Raw genomic sequence first — 16,189 nt, 5'->3', positions numbered from 1 at the left:
CTTGTGCGTATGTCCATTTGGTTCCCAAACATGCTTACGTTAAAGAGATCTACTTTTAGCTTGTATAAGGATATAATTGCCATCCTCTCTAGCATCTCTGTTCAGAAACTGCTTGACTAGATCAATAGAATCTGTCCAGTTTAATATCGATTTTGATACATACCAGTTGGAGAGATGTAAATGTTAGCACAGTAATTTGGTTTTGTTTTGTAGCTGCATGCCTAGCTTCATGTAGAAATGCCTTCCCGAATGCCAATTATGCAATCTGCTGTACGATTGGAGACGTAATGATCGGAGGTAAACACGTATAAACGCAGGGAGCAATTGCCAACAAGCGTGCACAGTAGTAGCTAGGAAATAAATGGCACCTAAGGACACACTGCGAAGGACTGCATTTAATCTATTGAAACGCTTCTTCGATCTTAGTGCTTTAGTGCGTTGATGATTTTCTTGAGCCATAAAAGGAAAGAGGCTGTATTCAATGGTGTTCTGCGGTTGGGAATTATATGAAATTCGGTTGTTCGTCGAGAAGAAATCCTTGATGAAAACTCTGTTTCTTTTTTTTCTCTAAGGCTCTTCCATTTCTTTTTTGTATGACTTGATTCACCCGTAGCTAGAAAGTCAGTCTTGCTGAATGGGTGGATCAGTCCTGATGGGATTTGATATCGACTCCTTCGTGTTAGCAAACCGATGGCCCAATTTAAGCAAAAATGGAAGAAAATTACTGTCGAATTTTCTATATGATTCATCAAAATCGTTTATAGTTGCGAAACACTGTTGGATTTCCGGAACTAGGCTGTAAACGTAGGATCAGCTCCAGAAGCTGGAGTTTAGCAGTAAGACGATGAATACAGGTGTGGGATAGATCACCAGTTGGTACGATCATTTATGTTTTTAAATACATTATCTACAACACCTCTCGCTACACCAGAAATTTCGCACCTACGAAAAACCCCAATCCATATGCTCTGTTGCTCATGCAGTAGGGACATCATAGCCGGACTAATGCCGATGCACTGGCATTAGTAGTGCATTTTTCATAAGAGAGCCTAGTGTAACATGTGTTCAAACACTGAATTATGCGTTTTTATTTTTCTCCCCATAGAATTATTTGTCAATGTAAATCATGTGTGAGTTTGTGGTGTGTGCATATATTATTCGTGTGTGTGCGTGTGTGTAAATATAAAAATATATCGGGATAAGTACGTGTCCTTGCCTTCGAAGGACCTACGCACATCCACAGAAAATGGAAAAGAGAATGGCAATCGTGTGAGAAGAGATAACGGAGCGCAATACGAAGACTAGTCGGTTGAAATTAGCAATTTAAAAACAAAACTGCATGGAATGATAAACGGGAATAGAATGCATCACATCTGTCCTCCTAGTAAGGGCATCATCGTAGGTAAGGATTAATTTATGTAAGAAGATTATTAAAGAAAAAAAAAACGATTAAATGTTAAGAGTAATGAAATGCTAATGCTTTAGAAAAGATATAGTATAACACAGTGCGGGATTAGTGATACGTTTACAACAACCAACCATGCATACATAAACATATACATAATTATATATACATACACAATACCACCACGAAACAGTGGCATATAAAATGAAGATCCTTTAAATATACAAACACAGAAAAGAAAAACTAACATGTTTGCGCGGAAGTATGTGCGATATTAAAAACAATGCAAAAAAGATAGTTTATGGCATGAAAAAAGAGTTTAGAGTTTAGAAAAAATGCAAAAAATAGAGAACAGATTAAAGCAAACAAAAAAACTATTTACTGCAAACGTTTCCTCGCAATTATAGGCCACTTTGGTTTAGTAATGGGGAAGATGTTTGGTTTAAAGGCAGAGCCGGTGAAGCTTTAGGCGGTTTAACTTACCACTAACCTGGAACAGCAAATTCGATTTGGTTTAAAAAAGCAGAAACAAGGAAAACACTCACACAAGCAGACAGCCACTTATAAAAGAGTTCAATATATGTTTAGAAATAGATATTCCCAAAAAAATCAAGTCTTGGTGTTGAATAGTGTCATGACCCGTTGACCTGCTACTAAGGATGCCTTCTTATCCTTAGCATCCGATAGGTTCAATCAGATAGTTTTAAAGAGAACATGACTTCGACAGGGTCATGTATTTCATCCATCCAAGAGTGGCGAGAGCTTGAGGATCTTCTAGTAGCAGTTCTATCCGAAATTACGACGCTGCTACCGCAGTAGACCTTGAGTCGGTTGTTTCGACTTGCTGTGTGCTCCTTCAGAACAAATGATACTTGGTACGAGACATTCCAACCTCACAAACCTTCCTCCAATGACGAATGATTTGCTAAGCAAATGTAGAAGGAAAATTCGTTAGGACCTTTGCAGCTATCAAAGAACTTTGCTGCGAATACTGGCTTAAATGGTCCTTTGAAACGCTACAAATCTGGATTAAGATTCAGAATTCGCTAAGCGACGGAGCAAAAAGAAGGCAAAAAAATGATAAAGGATGTAGCAACATAGCCCCAAAACGATACCGCCGATCAACACACCGATGTCGCCTCCAGAACGTGCTGGTCGTTCCTGCCAAGGAGAAAACGTCGCTATGACAGAAAGGGTACCCGAATCACATGTGGAAGCCACACAGGCGCTCTGGTTAAATGTTAAGGAGATGGACGTGAACAATTTTCCCGTTTTTTTTGCGCGTTAGAGCATTGGTTCGCTGCGACTGGGATATTGTCATGGCGCAGATACCCCTCCTTGTGTTCGCCGAGCTCCAGCCGCTGCTCGAGGATATACCCTCGACGGACCGGTATAACTACGACGAAGAAGACCATCCTTGCTCATTTAGGTAAGTCGCAGCGCAGTCGACTGCATCGCCTCCTGTACAGCACGGATCTAGGAGACCGCAAGCCAACTAAACTCCTGACGAAAATGCGACGAGCCACTAAGGACGCGTTGGCCGAAACGTTGCTGATTGATCTGTGGATCCGCAAACTACCTCCACACGTACAGCGGATTGTCATCGCAGCGCAAGGAAATGTTTCAGATTCATATCAAACATGTAATGCCCTGTAAGTAAGTCCAGCAAGCCCCAGCAAATAAAGGAAAGACAAATACTTGCACATCTTACATGGTCAGGTATATTGGAAATCGTTTGTCTCATGCGATTGATCTCACAACTCACTCTACGCTCGTTGCTTTTTATGCAACTTATCGTCCGATTCTTCCGCAACCGGATCAGCGGAGTCCTTCTCTGCTGCTGGTACTAGAATTTTACCTTGCTCCTTCGATGGTTCATACGGCGGAAGGGCTTTCTGACCGGCCAAATGCTTCCTCAACTCCGGTAAGGTGTCGTTTTCTACGTGTTGCCGGATTGTTTTGAAAAACTCAATGTAGTGATGTATATTATGCCTGGAAAAGGGAAGAAAAGGACATTTAGGGCTACGTTTATTTCGTGCCTTCTTGTTTCGAGAAGTTCTAGCATACATCATCAGAAGAATCGGGCCAAGCATTTCACGCGTATTGTACAGATGGTGCACATACGCTCGGGAATGTTTCTGGCAAGTGTAGCACCGGCATCCGGCCAGCAGGGGACCAAAATCTTCCGCCCATTGTGCATCGGTCGTGTCTAGCTCGGTCACCGTATGCCGTTGCTCGTTTGCAGTTACATCGAACGAAAACACCAAAGCGCGGTGTTCCTGGACAGCTTTCACATAAACGTAGCTCGTATCGAATATGTCCACACCGATCGCAATCATATCCAGCACAAGCGTTGGATCGTACGAACCGAAACAAAAGCGAACCTTCTCTTCCGGTAGCGCTTTACAAACGCTTTCCACGATTGGTAGCACAGCCGTTCCATCCAACCGGGCCACCGATGGCCCGTTCGTGTGCAAACCATCGATTAAATAGCCCGCAAACAGATCGTCCGCCTTGCGCAACATTTCAATCGACTTTTCTCGCAACTTTTCATTATATCCACCGACAACGGGGCCAATGAGATGGGACGCGCGCAAAGCGTCCGACTTGCGGTGCCATTCTAGACACTGTTCCACAAACTTTTCCGTCCGCTCGAGTGACTTTAGTTCGCGCTTTTTCGAACTTTTCCCATCCGTATCACCGTCGTACAGTGGGGCGTACGCATCCGGCCGGAATGCTTCCACCAGTGTCATATACTGTTCCAGGCTAATGCTTCGCCGACCGTTCCGTGTGTAGACGGGAAGTAGATCCTTTTCCGGTGTGCCCGGAATGGGTACTTCACTAGGATCACGGGGAAACAGCATCGTGGCACAGTTGCTTTGTGCAATAAATTCGGCAATGGTCATACGGCTCGCTTTAACCACATCCTGCATGTGGAGCGTGTTTGAAATGCTTAGATGTAGCACGGCTGCCGGTTCGTTGTAGACATGCTGAAACGCTTCTTTGCTTAGATGAGGAATGCTGCCACCCTGGAGAAAACAAAACACCGGACCACAAAACGCCAACTGATGAACAGGAAAGACACACAGATAGTGCTACAAAAGTACTTACCTTGGTGTGAAATATGATTGCTGGTGTTGGAAGGGACAGGGTAGGAAGCCGGTCCAGACCGCCCAAAACTCCCAACCGGCCGGAACATTTGGTAACGGTGCTTAGGGTGAATTTCATCGTGCATCAACAGCGTGTGAGAATCTTTCCCCGGCGTGTTTTATTTACAATCGAGTTGACAGACCGGCCAGATGCTGTTAACCCTTGAGTGTGCAACGCATTTTGCTCTACAACGAAAATCCTTTGAGATCGGTTGTCCTGGAAATAAGCTAAGCGCTAAGCGAAAACATATACAAACTGCTTGTGAAGAACATGTACCATTTATTGATTAACTTTGCATTTTCTTCCTAGAGTTGTGTCACATTTTACATGCGCGCTTCTTTAAAAATAAAATTAATAAAAGCTCTGAGAGGAAAAAAAGAATAACGGACGTCTGTGTCTAGCCTGGCGCACCGCATCATCGTTAAAGTATGTATTTTGGATTTCTGTTGTTTATGTGTGTTCTCCTTATTTTATTATATGCTAGCTTTTATTTACTTTTCCTAAAATATCCCAAACTATTCATCAATCCTCGGTCTGTATCACAGTCGAAATATACGTTACGTTACGTTACGTTAACGCTTCAACTTGTGTGCCTATTTTTCTTTGTTTTCCACTTTTGCTTGCAACTTCGATCCTCGTTTCGTACTTCTAATTAATTTGTCCCAATGTTTTCCTTCTTCAAAATAATAACATACAAAATATAGTAATACTAAAATAATTTGCAGTGTTTTGTGTGGCTTTTAGCAGTAGTAAAAGCAAATAATTTTGTGAGAAGACTAGGTGCGCGCACCACTCGCTGGTTAACTAGCAATACAAGAATAATATGTATATTTCAAGTGTATAAGCGTCAACAGAATCATAGAGCACATCATAATTATCATTGATTCGAGGCCAATGTGTATTTTGGTGGCCGATTTCTCATCCACCCCTAACACAATCCGTGAAATGGAATGCTTTTGAAAGGATAGTAGTGTGTGGCGTGGCCGGCCTTTGTTTGGTATCTTTTTTCTTTTTTAACCAAACATTCTTCTAACAAAATCGTGCAAAACACTCGCATGCGAAAAATGATAATTAATTAAATAATTTAAACACAAAACAAAAACACATTGCACAATACGCTATAGAGCTTTGGATTGTGTGAGTAAGGAGGGGGGGGGTTGTCCTTCGCGTCGTCGTCCTTCGTTCCTTATCGTTTTTTTTTTGTGTAAACATTTTCTTCTATAATGTATGGTGTACGGTTTAAGCTTAGATCCTCGTCCCCGGAGTCCATTACTAATGCTTCAGAACAATGATGAGAATTATGAACGCTAGTATTGCGGCTGCTATCAGCGCCAGGATGAGCTTCTTCTTGCGTGCTTTGTTCTACAATGTTGGAGAATTAAACAAAAAAAAAAATACGTGTATTAGAGTATAATATAAGAGCGTACTTTCTTTTTAAACGATTTCTTCATCACTTGCCTGATAATGACTGGCCTGTTTAAGCTGCTGCACGCCCTCCGACACAAAGACACTCGTCTGCTCGACCGACGCTTCAATCGAATCCACCTGGTGGCTTTGTTCGTACACCAGTGCACCGAGCTTTTTGTAAATTTCATTTACACTAACAATATTTTCCTGCAAATAAAGGATTTTTTAGCCGACAGTCACGTTTGTATTGCATTTTCCTCCTCTCCGCTTACCTCCAGCTCACGGATCGTTCGTTCCTGGTCCTCGAGCGCCTGCAAATCGATTTCCTCCTGCAGCTGTTCCTGCGTCTGGCCCCTCGACCCAGTAATGAAATTATCCTCAAACATAGATCCACCGCCACCGCTGTTCGAGCTGTGGTTATTATTGTAGTTCGAACCCATGCTCGAATGATGCGAACCGCCGGGCGGTTTGTTTAGGGTCGTTGCTGCCCCACTCGCTTGCCTTGCCTGTCGGATGGCATTCTTCTCCAGATCGACCGTTTTTCGCTGTACCGCCTGGAATGCGTTCAGGGCGCTGGAAAATTCGTCCACCAGCCGGTCGCGCTGAATCTTCAGATGGCGCTCTTTGCAGTTTACCAAATCATTTAGCTGGTTTGTCGTGTCGTTTATCAACTGCTGTGTATAGGATCGTATTTGATGGCTAAAAGGATGGAGAGAAGAGAAAAAAAATCGGATTTGTAATTAAAAGTGGAACAAATTGTGGAATTACGCGTATCAAAATGTCGGGTTTTGTAGCACGCTTTGTTTGCTAAACTCGAGATAAGATACGGGCGAAGATGTGCGCTTTCTTGGCCGGATTTAATAACACACTTACAGCTGTTGTTTGAGCTCGGGCGAATCCTGTGCCGTACCGAACTGGTTGACCATACGTTGCATTGACGAAACTGTAACAAAGCAAACGAGATTTTTGTTAATAATTGAGTGCGCTAGAATAAGAAAAGGGGGCGAAAGATTGGCTTACCATTTTGCAGGATCTTCTGGATGCTGGCCACCACAATTTGAGCCGTTTTCTGAAAGTCTGCCTCGCTGGTAATGTTCGAGTTGCCCGTGGTGGCATTATTGTCGAATGATGCGTAACTCATCTGGGAAGAACGAAATTAAAAAAATAAGCCAACTTGATGCAATTTCTTTTGCTGGACTGGACTGGAAGTTCGCACACGCAACACCCGGTTGTCTAGCCGAACGTCAATAATGTTACAATTCGCTCGCAGTAGGTGTAGAACGATAATTCGATTACTCCTCGCAAAACGAAAAGTGTCATCACGTCATACTGCCCCCGTGTTTGTGGCAGCTGTGAATCACTTCCGATAAGCCTTCGGACCTAAGCTTACCTTGTTGCTTTTGCTGTTGTTTTCCACTCAATTGTCGCTGTTTGCTATTTTCGGTTTGCACCTTAACTCTGCAACGCCTGTTCGTCTGGGATCCAAGTTCGATAATTCCACCGTGCTGCCGCTCCTCTTCTACCAGCTGTTTGTTTGCACGATTGTTTGGCGCTAGCTTTGTACTTGTACTTGCAGCTTATGAGGGAAATTTTATGCACCAAACACGCACTGAGTCATTGTGTTGATTCTGTTCCAAGTGAAAGCCTTCGCTGCAGGTTCTGAGTGAACTACAATGGTCTATTGATAACACCTAGGTTTCACAACGAACTCCGTCGCCCGTTGATTGTTTTCACACAGCCACTTGCCGTAAGTTTAGTTTTATTCTTGCGAACAAATGGAAAGATTACGTCGAAATAACAACACACAAATTCCTTCCGCCTACCGTCCTGGGACTGTCGATACGCGATTGGTGGAAAGAAACTTTCTGCAAATGCGTACAGGATGACAGTACGTTATGTCAGCTGAGTGTGTGCGTTTAGAACGCAGCTTGGAGAACTTCAATTCAAACTGCGATTTAAATTTAGGATGCTTTTTTACCTTATTGTTCCTATACATCATTTTCCTCCATCCAATTCTACGAGGATTCTACGCCAAAAATTCTTTATTTTCATGACAGATCTAGAACGAAAACTTATCCAACACACGCACATGTGAACTGTGTGAGAGTTGTTAAGTGACACGGTATATAAAGCACGACAACTAACGCTAACGAATTACAGTTTAAAGGTTTCCGTCTGCGACGTGGAACCATCGTAGATGAACGTATTATCGAACGGTCGATACTGTCTTGTCACTAGCTTTATCAGCTCATGTGCGATGCATCCTCCCAGGTAAGCCGAGATGCTGTGTATCTCTGCCCCACCATAACGACATATCTCGTACGACAGATCATCGCTCAGCGGTGTCCCGATGCCCCACTCACTTAGCATCTTTGCGGCAATACTCTTCATGCCGGACGTGTCCGATTCGGCCTCACATTCACCAGGCAGACATCCGTAATCGGCTTGAAATCGATCCAACGCACGCAACACGATGTAATGGCCCATGAGCGAATTGGGTGTTTCTAATACGCTGGCAATGTGTGACGAACGATGGTAACCTTTATCGAACTCGTCCGTAATTTTTGTACCGCGTACGACACCAATGTTGGCCGCTTCACGACAAAACAATCGTACGTCTTTGTCGGTGATGAGATCGTTCGGTTTGTTCAGCTCCTTTAGGAGTTGGCGCGAGCGGCGAAACACAATCTCGGCATCGTGTGCTGCCTGATTGCGGTAAACGGTTTGCAGGCTAATGTATGAGTTCGTATCGGCAGTCATGTCCGGTAGAACACCGGCAACCGGTAGCAAACCATTTCCTTCATTGTCTACAAAATCTTTCAGTGCGCGTGCCATTATCCAGAATGCGTTGCTCTGCGAAAACAAAGAAGATCAATTAAATAAGTAAATGTTCAGCAACATTCCGTCCAAGATGACATTACTTCAGTATTCACATTCACACATCGATCATCCTCCAGTATCTCCTGCACCGAGGACGATGGTTTTGCGCCTCCAAAGCTAGAAAAGACTGCCTTAATAGCTTCCTCGAAATTCTCCTGCTCTCCGTCCATCTTCGAACGAATCAGTTCCCGCAGTTCCGACTTTTCACTAAACGTCGTAGGATAGCGCCCCTCGTGTGTGGAGACCCATTCTTGCAGAAATTTGTACAGCACAATCAACCATGGCACTTTGTTCGTGATTTCCGTTTCCGCCATGTGTTTCTTCAGCTCCTCGAATGGATGCTCTAACCGGAGGTCCGTCTGTTTGTTGTCCGGATGCGTTTCGATGATGCAATGTTCGCGCAACTGCAGCCTAGCCACACCATAAAATCCTACCGACCGTGCCACAATTAACGGAATGTTCTGTTCCCACAGCACATTCGACAGACGCACAATCGTTCGCTCGCATGTGGACGTAGCAACCACCACGTCAAAGCTGCGGAAAAAATCCGGCTGTCCATCGATAAGCTGATCAATATGCACATCGACGTAATCTCCGTTCACATCAGGGTTCAGCTCCTGCAGCAGTTGCATACACCGTTTCGCTCTCGGCTCGCCAACAGAATCCAGATCGAGAAAAAAATTGCACCCAACATCTTCCTCGCTGACGGACCGGTTGTCCACAATCGTAAAACCTCCGATGCCGGGCAGCACAATGCCCTTCAGTATCTCGGTCCCCAGGGCCGTTGCATTGATGAGACAGATTTGTGCATTTTCCAGCACCGTTTGACCATGCTCACCCCAAAGTCTGTGTTGGGGTAGGGAAAACAAATCAGTACACCGTACCGTCGGAGATGAATGTTTCGCATTGGCCATGCAACCACCAAACACTTACCTTATTTGCCTGTCATATTTGCGGCTTTTGTCCGACATTTCGGGTGATTTCGGTGCTGGAGAAGACATGTCTTATGTAAATTGCTACAAAAGTCCGTACAAACAAAACGCAGGGCGCGGGATAAATCCGTAAAAACTCCGGAGAACCGCAGAACCGGTTTATGTTTTACTTGTTTTGCAAATTTTACTAATTCTGTCAAAATAATTTTGGGACTCGCCGCGTTGACAGCTTTGTCACAATAAACAAACCTGGTGAAAAAACTACATAGTTTAGATGCACTTTTTTGTCTTTAAGCTTTTGACCGTGTAGCGATAATTTTTTGTTTCGAATTTATCATTTGTAGATCATAAAACAGTTCATCCACAACATTTTGTATCTTTGCACTTTTTTTATTAACCAGAAGTAACATTTTATCGATCACAAACAACGATTGATATAGAGCTACCTCGACAGCACAGTGGGAACGTATACAGATGTGCTTTTGACATTAGCCTCAAAGCTTTTCCTGACTGCGCAGTCAAATTTCGAAAGCAAAAAAAGGTGAATCGTGCAAAAATATTGTAGCCTCTCCCCGACTCGGTGCAGTGCGTATGTTTTCGTACATCGATCGCCAAAACTCATATTATCGTGGTTCGTAGTAGTGCCGTGTTGTATCGGCCAAGTTTCGCTCCAGCGGACAACAAAAAAAGCCCCAATCAGGGCAATAAAGATACGTCCGCATTCTTCCTTCACAAATCGTGGCGGAGAAGACGCAAACAAAAGGGGAGGACAAATGTTGTGATTAGCACGCAGAAAGTCGAATTACTACTCTGAATTGCCAACCTCTGTTCTCAAAGGCTTGGCCTGTTGTGTCGTTATATTTGTTGTTGGTGTGCCGCTGACGTTGGTATCATCTGGTGCAATCGTGGTGAGCAAAGCCATCGTTCCGATCCAAGGAAGTCAACAAAGCGTGTGTGGTGTTCGTGTGTGCATGTGGCCCCAAAATTTCATCTTCTCATCTTGAGCATACTTTCTCCTGTCCGTTCCCTTGCTGCTTCCGGAAACATTTTTCGCCACACCGCACAGCGAAAGGTGCAGCCAGCGTGTCAATACACCTATCGTCGTCATTCGTAGTGTGCATTGGGGTGCGCTTGGGGGAGAGTTTGGTTCGGTTTGTAGAGACCGCGTGTTGTTGCATGTTGAAGGCAACATGTCCTATCGCATTCTGCGCAAGCTGCAGGGCAATGCAGAGCTGGAGATAAAGGAACAGATCGATGAGGTGTCGGATGGTGGCGATGCCGATTACGACACCAACAGCACCAGCAGTCAGAACCGCACGAACAGCAAGAAGCAGCTTAACATCAATCGATACGATCTGGTAGCCTTTTCTTTCCTCCCAACGCGTGTTTGTGTAGGATACGGGGAATGATATTTTAATTGGTATTTTCCTTTCATGAACGCGCTCGGAACATTACGCCTGGCGCAACCCAGCTAAACCAGCAACAGTCACTGTCGGAAAGTGAAGTCAAAGAGGACGATAACGATGAAACGGAAAAGGATGTAGCGGACGGGCCAGTCAGTATGCATCTAGCCGGCGAGGCGAAGAAGCGCAAGAAAAAGAAGAAGAAGAAGACGGGCAAATACATCTCCAGCTCGGCACGGCGCAGCAGCGAGGACAATGCCGACATTGAGGATGAATTTACGCGCACGGTAAAGGAGGTGGACAAGCTGTTTGGCAATTTCCCGCGTGATTCGGATCACCCTCATCATCATCATCATCACCATTCGCACCACCATCAGCAGTCGGTCGGTGGTGATGGGAAGCCGGTGGTGGGACCGGTTGGTGCCGGCCTCACCGCTAAATCGTTGCTGAATGTGCAGCACAAAAATCTGAACCCGCAGTACGAGATGAAGCGCATGTTCGGCAGCAAGGTCGTCGGTGATCAACAGTGAGTATTGATGGTGGAAAAGTATGCTTGGCAACACTGTGTCCCTCACAGTTGAGTTTATGTGAGCTTGTTTCAAGCAACCCGGTGCAACAGGCTGTTGTTTGTAGTTGTTTTAACCCTTCAGTGTCATACGAGTCGGTGTGTGGTTGGATTGCACAATTGATGGCAACAGCTGTACGGGGTGTTTTTGTTGTTGCCATTTGTTTATATGGCAAAAAGGGTAGTTTGTAGGGTTAGGAATAGTGATGGGAACTCCGGAATGTATTCATGAATCTGCTCCGACTCCGGCGTATAAAAACTGAAATTAATTCTAGAAAAAAACGGAGTTCAAACTAGCAACCTAGGAGTAATCTTCGAAATTAACTCCGGATTCCGCCCAGGAGTCAACTGCGAATTATTCCGTAATCTACTGGAAATTTCACATTGGAAAACCGAAATCGCTGCCGACTCCGAATCATTGTGTCCTGTGTTGCCTTCGCATTCTCCCAAACAAAAAATGTATTTGTTCTGTAACACAAAGCCTCAACTCTCCCCAGGAACAAGCGACGCAATGCCCGCGGAGCATCCCGGCTGCAAAAGTCCACCTATCTGGTGAACCCGAAAGACTCCTGGCCCCCGGTGGGAAAGTCCGGCATCTATATGAACCTCGTGCAGGCACCGGAGCCAACCACCTCCACGTCCACCACCGGTCCGAAAGCGATCTTCGACAAGAACGTCATCTACTTCGCGTTCGAGCACAGTCCCTCGTACCGGCAGGTGCAGCAAAAGTTCCTCGACGCCGTGGAAAGCATGGACTCGGAGAACATCATTCACATTATCAATCAGTACCCGTACCACGTCGATTCGCTCATCCAGCTGAGCGAACTGTGCAAAATGACGGACGATCACGCGATGGCATCGGAACTGATCGAGCGGGCACTGCTCGCCCTCGAGTCGTCCTTTCACACCATGTTTAGCCTGACGCAGGGCAACTGCCGGTTGGACTATAGGCGGCAGGAAAATCGTGCACTGTTCATTACGCTTTTCAAACACTCGCAGCATCTAGAATCGAGAGCTTGCTCACGGACCGCACTGGAAGTTGCCAAACTGATACTCTCGTTCGATCCGATCAATGATCCACTGGCGATGATCCTGATCGTCGATTATTACGCGATTCGAGCGAAACAGTACGAGTGGTTGGTGACGCTCTACGAAGAATGGGACGCAACGAACAATCTATCCCAGCTACCGAACATGGCGTACTCGTACGCGATGGCGCTCTTCCATCTGAAGCGCCCGGAAGCGGCCGATAAAGCGTTGCAGTACGCGCTGCTAATGTTTCCGGGCGTTTTGCGTCCGCTGATGGATGAACTGTCGATACAGGCGGATAGCCGGGTGGCTGGCCACAATTACTTTGGACCGGGCGCGTACAATAAATCGTTGGTAGCGCTGCAGCAACTGATGTCGCTGTACGTTTGTCGCTCGAAGTTGGTGTGGCGTGATGCGGAACTGTTGCCATGGTTGGAACGCAATGTGAATGCGGTACTGGATCGGGTCGATGCCAAAGAGGACGTTGTGGCAGAGTATGCAACCAAACGGAGTCAAAGGTAGAGGAGAGCTATATTTTACGAATCTATTAACCTGCAACTGACAGTTTCTCTCCCTTAAAAGGTATGCGAATCCACCACGGCAAGTGCTGCGCCATATTGTGCTGTCGGATTTTAAGGAAAAGGTTCCACTGGCTCAGTTTATTAAGAAGGAAAGTGATCCAATGCTGATGTACGACCCGCTGCCACCACTGGACTCGATCAACATTTACACCAGGTTTGAAGCGATGTTTTTTTCTGCACTGGAGTCGGGATTAATGGCCAATTTTGTTTTCTCCCTTTCTTTTGTGTAATAGACCTACCGTGACGTCGAGCAGCAGTCGCCTTTCAAACGATCCGCTGCATCTTTTCTTTCAATCACTGCTTCCCAACTTTAACGCTCAAGCCCAACCTGCTCCACCAGCAGCTGCTGCCCAACAACCACAGCAAGCTAATAATGCTGCTGCTGGTGGTGCTGTTGCCGGTCCTGCTGCCGCAGGTCCCGCTGCTGCTGGCCCTGCTGCTGCTGCTGCAGCTGCCGCAGCCGCCGCCGCCGGTGCCCCTGACTGGGACTTGGGCAGCATGGGCGCGTACAGCACTACGCTCGTCACGATCGTGGAAGCGATGCGCGAGTTTCTGTCCGGCATTCGTGCGCTCGAGCGACCAAACGATGCCGACGTGGACGAAGCGGAAAGCAGCGAAGAGGACGAACCGAACGATTTTCTGATGTAATTGCCTGCTAATGTGACCGTACCGAAGCAAAACAAAAAGAAAACAGAACTGCTGAAATGCTAAAATATTATTCATATATATATATAACTCTAAAAGAAAAACAAACAAAAAAAAACACAAAATATTGATGCGCTGTGGAATGGCAACGCGGCCGATAACGTTAGTCATTAGTCAATAGTTTCCGGATATATATATACACAAATACGAGTATGTATGTTGCGCTCGGCTGCCTCTTTCTTTCGGTTAGATGTATTTCGGTCGAAGCTGTTCAGTTGATGTCAGAGAAGTTGTTTTGGGTAGATGGAAAAAAGCGATCGCTATACGTGCGGGATTAGTTAGGTAAGGGCTTAAAATGCGATAAGCTGCTTGATTTGATGTTCGCTTGTGGATTCGCCTTGCGTACGTTAAATTGGAAGGATAATTGTGATGTGTGTGTTTTTTGCTAAACGCTAAAATTTGTTGTTGTTGTCGCGTGCTTAATAGCATAATGATCATTTATCCTGCGCCAGGCGGACGGATTCGCTCCTAATTCTTCGACTTCTTCAACGTGTAATGTTGATTTTATTTAAAAAAAAAACTCGCTCATGTAGGTGATGGGGGCTTAAATTAGCGGTACGTAAAATGAATACATCTTGTAACCCTTTGGGACCGTGGAGCGTGAAGGACACCATTCATCTTTGGTTTACTGTAAAGGATGAGGAACATGTGTGGCGCATTTAACATATTTCAATTGGCGATTTGATTATGTTTTAACTTCCTCCAACTAAACCCTTTTTTTGTTGTTCGATTTTGTTAAGCTAAATGTTCATTTATCAAAATGTGTCAGAAATGGTTCAAACAAATGGATGTTCTTTCCTATAATGCTCAGCAAACATTACAATGCAAACGAGTATATACTGCTAAGATAAAGAGACTGCAATTCTCATGTCCTTGGTATCTTAACGGTTTTTTGGCATTAAAAAAAACAACCATCAACATCTATTAATGTTGTGTGTGTTAATTAATTAAACACAGAAAAAATAGTAACCGACAGAAAGTGAAACATAAAATCTTGCAAAATAAATCATATTTTCTTGCTAAACAAGTGTGTACAACAATGGGTAATTTCTTTTCCATTTCCGAAACCACGCAAAGGTAAATGGGAGTAAACTAAGGTAGTAATAAAACGTGGTGAACCGGTTAAGCCAAGCAGAAGAAGGAGAAGAAAAGGTTTTTCATAAAAAATGAAATCCATTTAAATACGAAACAGTAACAGTAACAAGACGAAAATTTTGATATTAAAGTAGTAAACTAACTAACGAGAACTACGGTTTGTTTTCCGATGCTATTGAAGGCACGAATGAGTGCAAATTGCAAGAATAGTAAAATAAACTACAATACCAAAACCAAATTCCATTTGTTTGATGAAAAAAGCTCCTATCAGTCTAGCCTGCAGTCCAAACATTCAATTATGCAGAAAAATGCTGCATTAAAACGAACCCTCTTTCCGTCCCCTCTCAATGAGCAATGAGCAGCTCATAATAATTATCCTCACCGCCGAGAAAAAACAACAAAAAATCTCCACGTGAGATAATCTGTTGAACATAATTACATATTCATGTGGCGAAAGGCAAAAGTTTCAAACTGAAGAAGCGGGAGACAACATTATTATCATTCCATCCAGTGCCGCACATGATGATGGTGCATGAATTGATTGAATGCCCCAAAGAGTTGCGATGGGGATGTATGCGGTGTTGTGGCGCCATTCGCCATCATCATCATCAAACTTCATTGCCCAGCGGCGTCGGGAAAACGGTAGTAGTAGCATCGTTCGGGTTTCATGATTAAACAAACATTCCATTAATTCGCTTCCTCGGACCGATCTCGTATCTCATTAGCCGTTTTTTTTTTGCCGCGTGTGTGTGCCGTGTCTGGTGCCGGCAGTAGTCCTGACCGTTCCTTCTTTCCGAAGCGCCAAAAGCAGCAACTGAGGACGAGTGTGTTGGGGGAACGATTAAATGTTTGTCAAGCGCTTACACTCTCTAAAGTGAGCAAATGTTTTATTACTCCACCCAAGAATGGAGGACGGATGGGAGAGAATGAAGTACAAACTGGCTGGTAAACGTTGTCACCGGGCAGGACTGTAATGATGGCACTTAATTTTAAACACCAGTGTGGAATTTGTATGTGTGTATGTGTTGAAATTTTTA

General features: G+C 44.6%; 5 protein-coding genes across 5 annotated transcripts in view; 2 read left to right on the top strand and 3 right to left on the bottom strand.

The window, feature by feature from the left end:
- LOC126562725 (protein lifeguard 1-like) overlaps positions 1–57 on the top strand; it is a 195,583-nt gene extending 195,526 nt beyond the window's left edge. Inside the window, exon 5 of the mRNA XM_050219293.1 lies at positions 48–57. The gene's annotated coding sequence lies outside the window, so the exon portion shown is untranslated. The remainder of the gene's footprint in view (positions 1–47) is intronic.
- LOC126561706 (transcription factor 25) overlaps positions 1–14,000 on the top strand; it is a 140,948-nt gene extending 126,948 nt beyond the window's left edge. Inside the window, exons 2-6 of the mRNA XM_050218012.1 lie at positions 10,934–11,132; positions 11,246–11,703; positions 12,240–13,289; positions 13,354–13,506; positions 13,586–14,000. Coding sequence (XP_050073969.1) covers positions 10,965–11,132; positions 11,246–11,703; positions 12,240–13,289; positions 13,354–13,506; positions 13,586–14,000 — 2,244 coding nt within the window. The 5' untranslated portion in view covers positions 10,934–10,964. The remainder of the gene's footprint in view (positions 1–10,933; positions 11,133–11,245; positions 11,704–12,239; positions 13,290–13,353; positions 13,507–13,585) is intronic.
- Positions 1–16,189, bottom strand: part of LOC126562004 (motile sperm domain-containing protein 2-like) — a 332,954-nt gene that overhangs the window by 59,164 nt on the left and 257,601 nt on the right. The gene's annotated exons all lie outside the window — the stretch shown is intronic.
- LOC126562296 (queuine tRNA-ribosyltransferase accessory subunit 2) lies at positions 3,172–4,633 on the bottom strand. The gene is made up of 3 exons (XM_050218756.1): positions 4,517–4,633; positions 3,473–4,434; positions 3,172–3,397 (listed from the first exon to the last, which is right to left on the bottom strand). The coding sequence occupies exons 1-3, from the start codon at positions 4,631–4,633 to the stop codon at positions 3,172–3,174; spliced, it is 1,305 nt and encodes a 434-aa protein (XP_050074713.1).
- LOC126563565 (nedd8-activating enzyme E1 regulatory subunit) lies at positions 5,828–9,843 on the bottom strand. Its single transcript, XM_050220211.1, is given in 8 exon segments — positions 5,828–5,917; positions 6,014–6,169; positions 6,235–6,661; positions 6,836–6,905; positions 6,983–7,103; positions 8,108–8,815; positions 8,884–9,688; positions 9,776–9,843. Coding segments are annotated over 8 exon segments (2,445 nt in total).

This window comes from Anopheles maculipalpis, chromosome 3RL (assembly GCF_943734695.1).
Source record: "Anopheles maculipalpis chromosome 3RL, idAnoMacuDA_375_x, whole genome shotgun sequence".
Taxonomy (NCBI): domain Eukaryota; kingdom Metazoa; phylum Arthropoda; class Insecta; order Diptera; family Culicidae; genus Anopheles; species Anopheles maculipalpis.
Note: the sequence above shows the minus strand (reverse complement) of the source record. Positions and strands in the feature narration are given on the sequence as shown.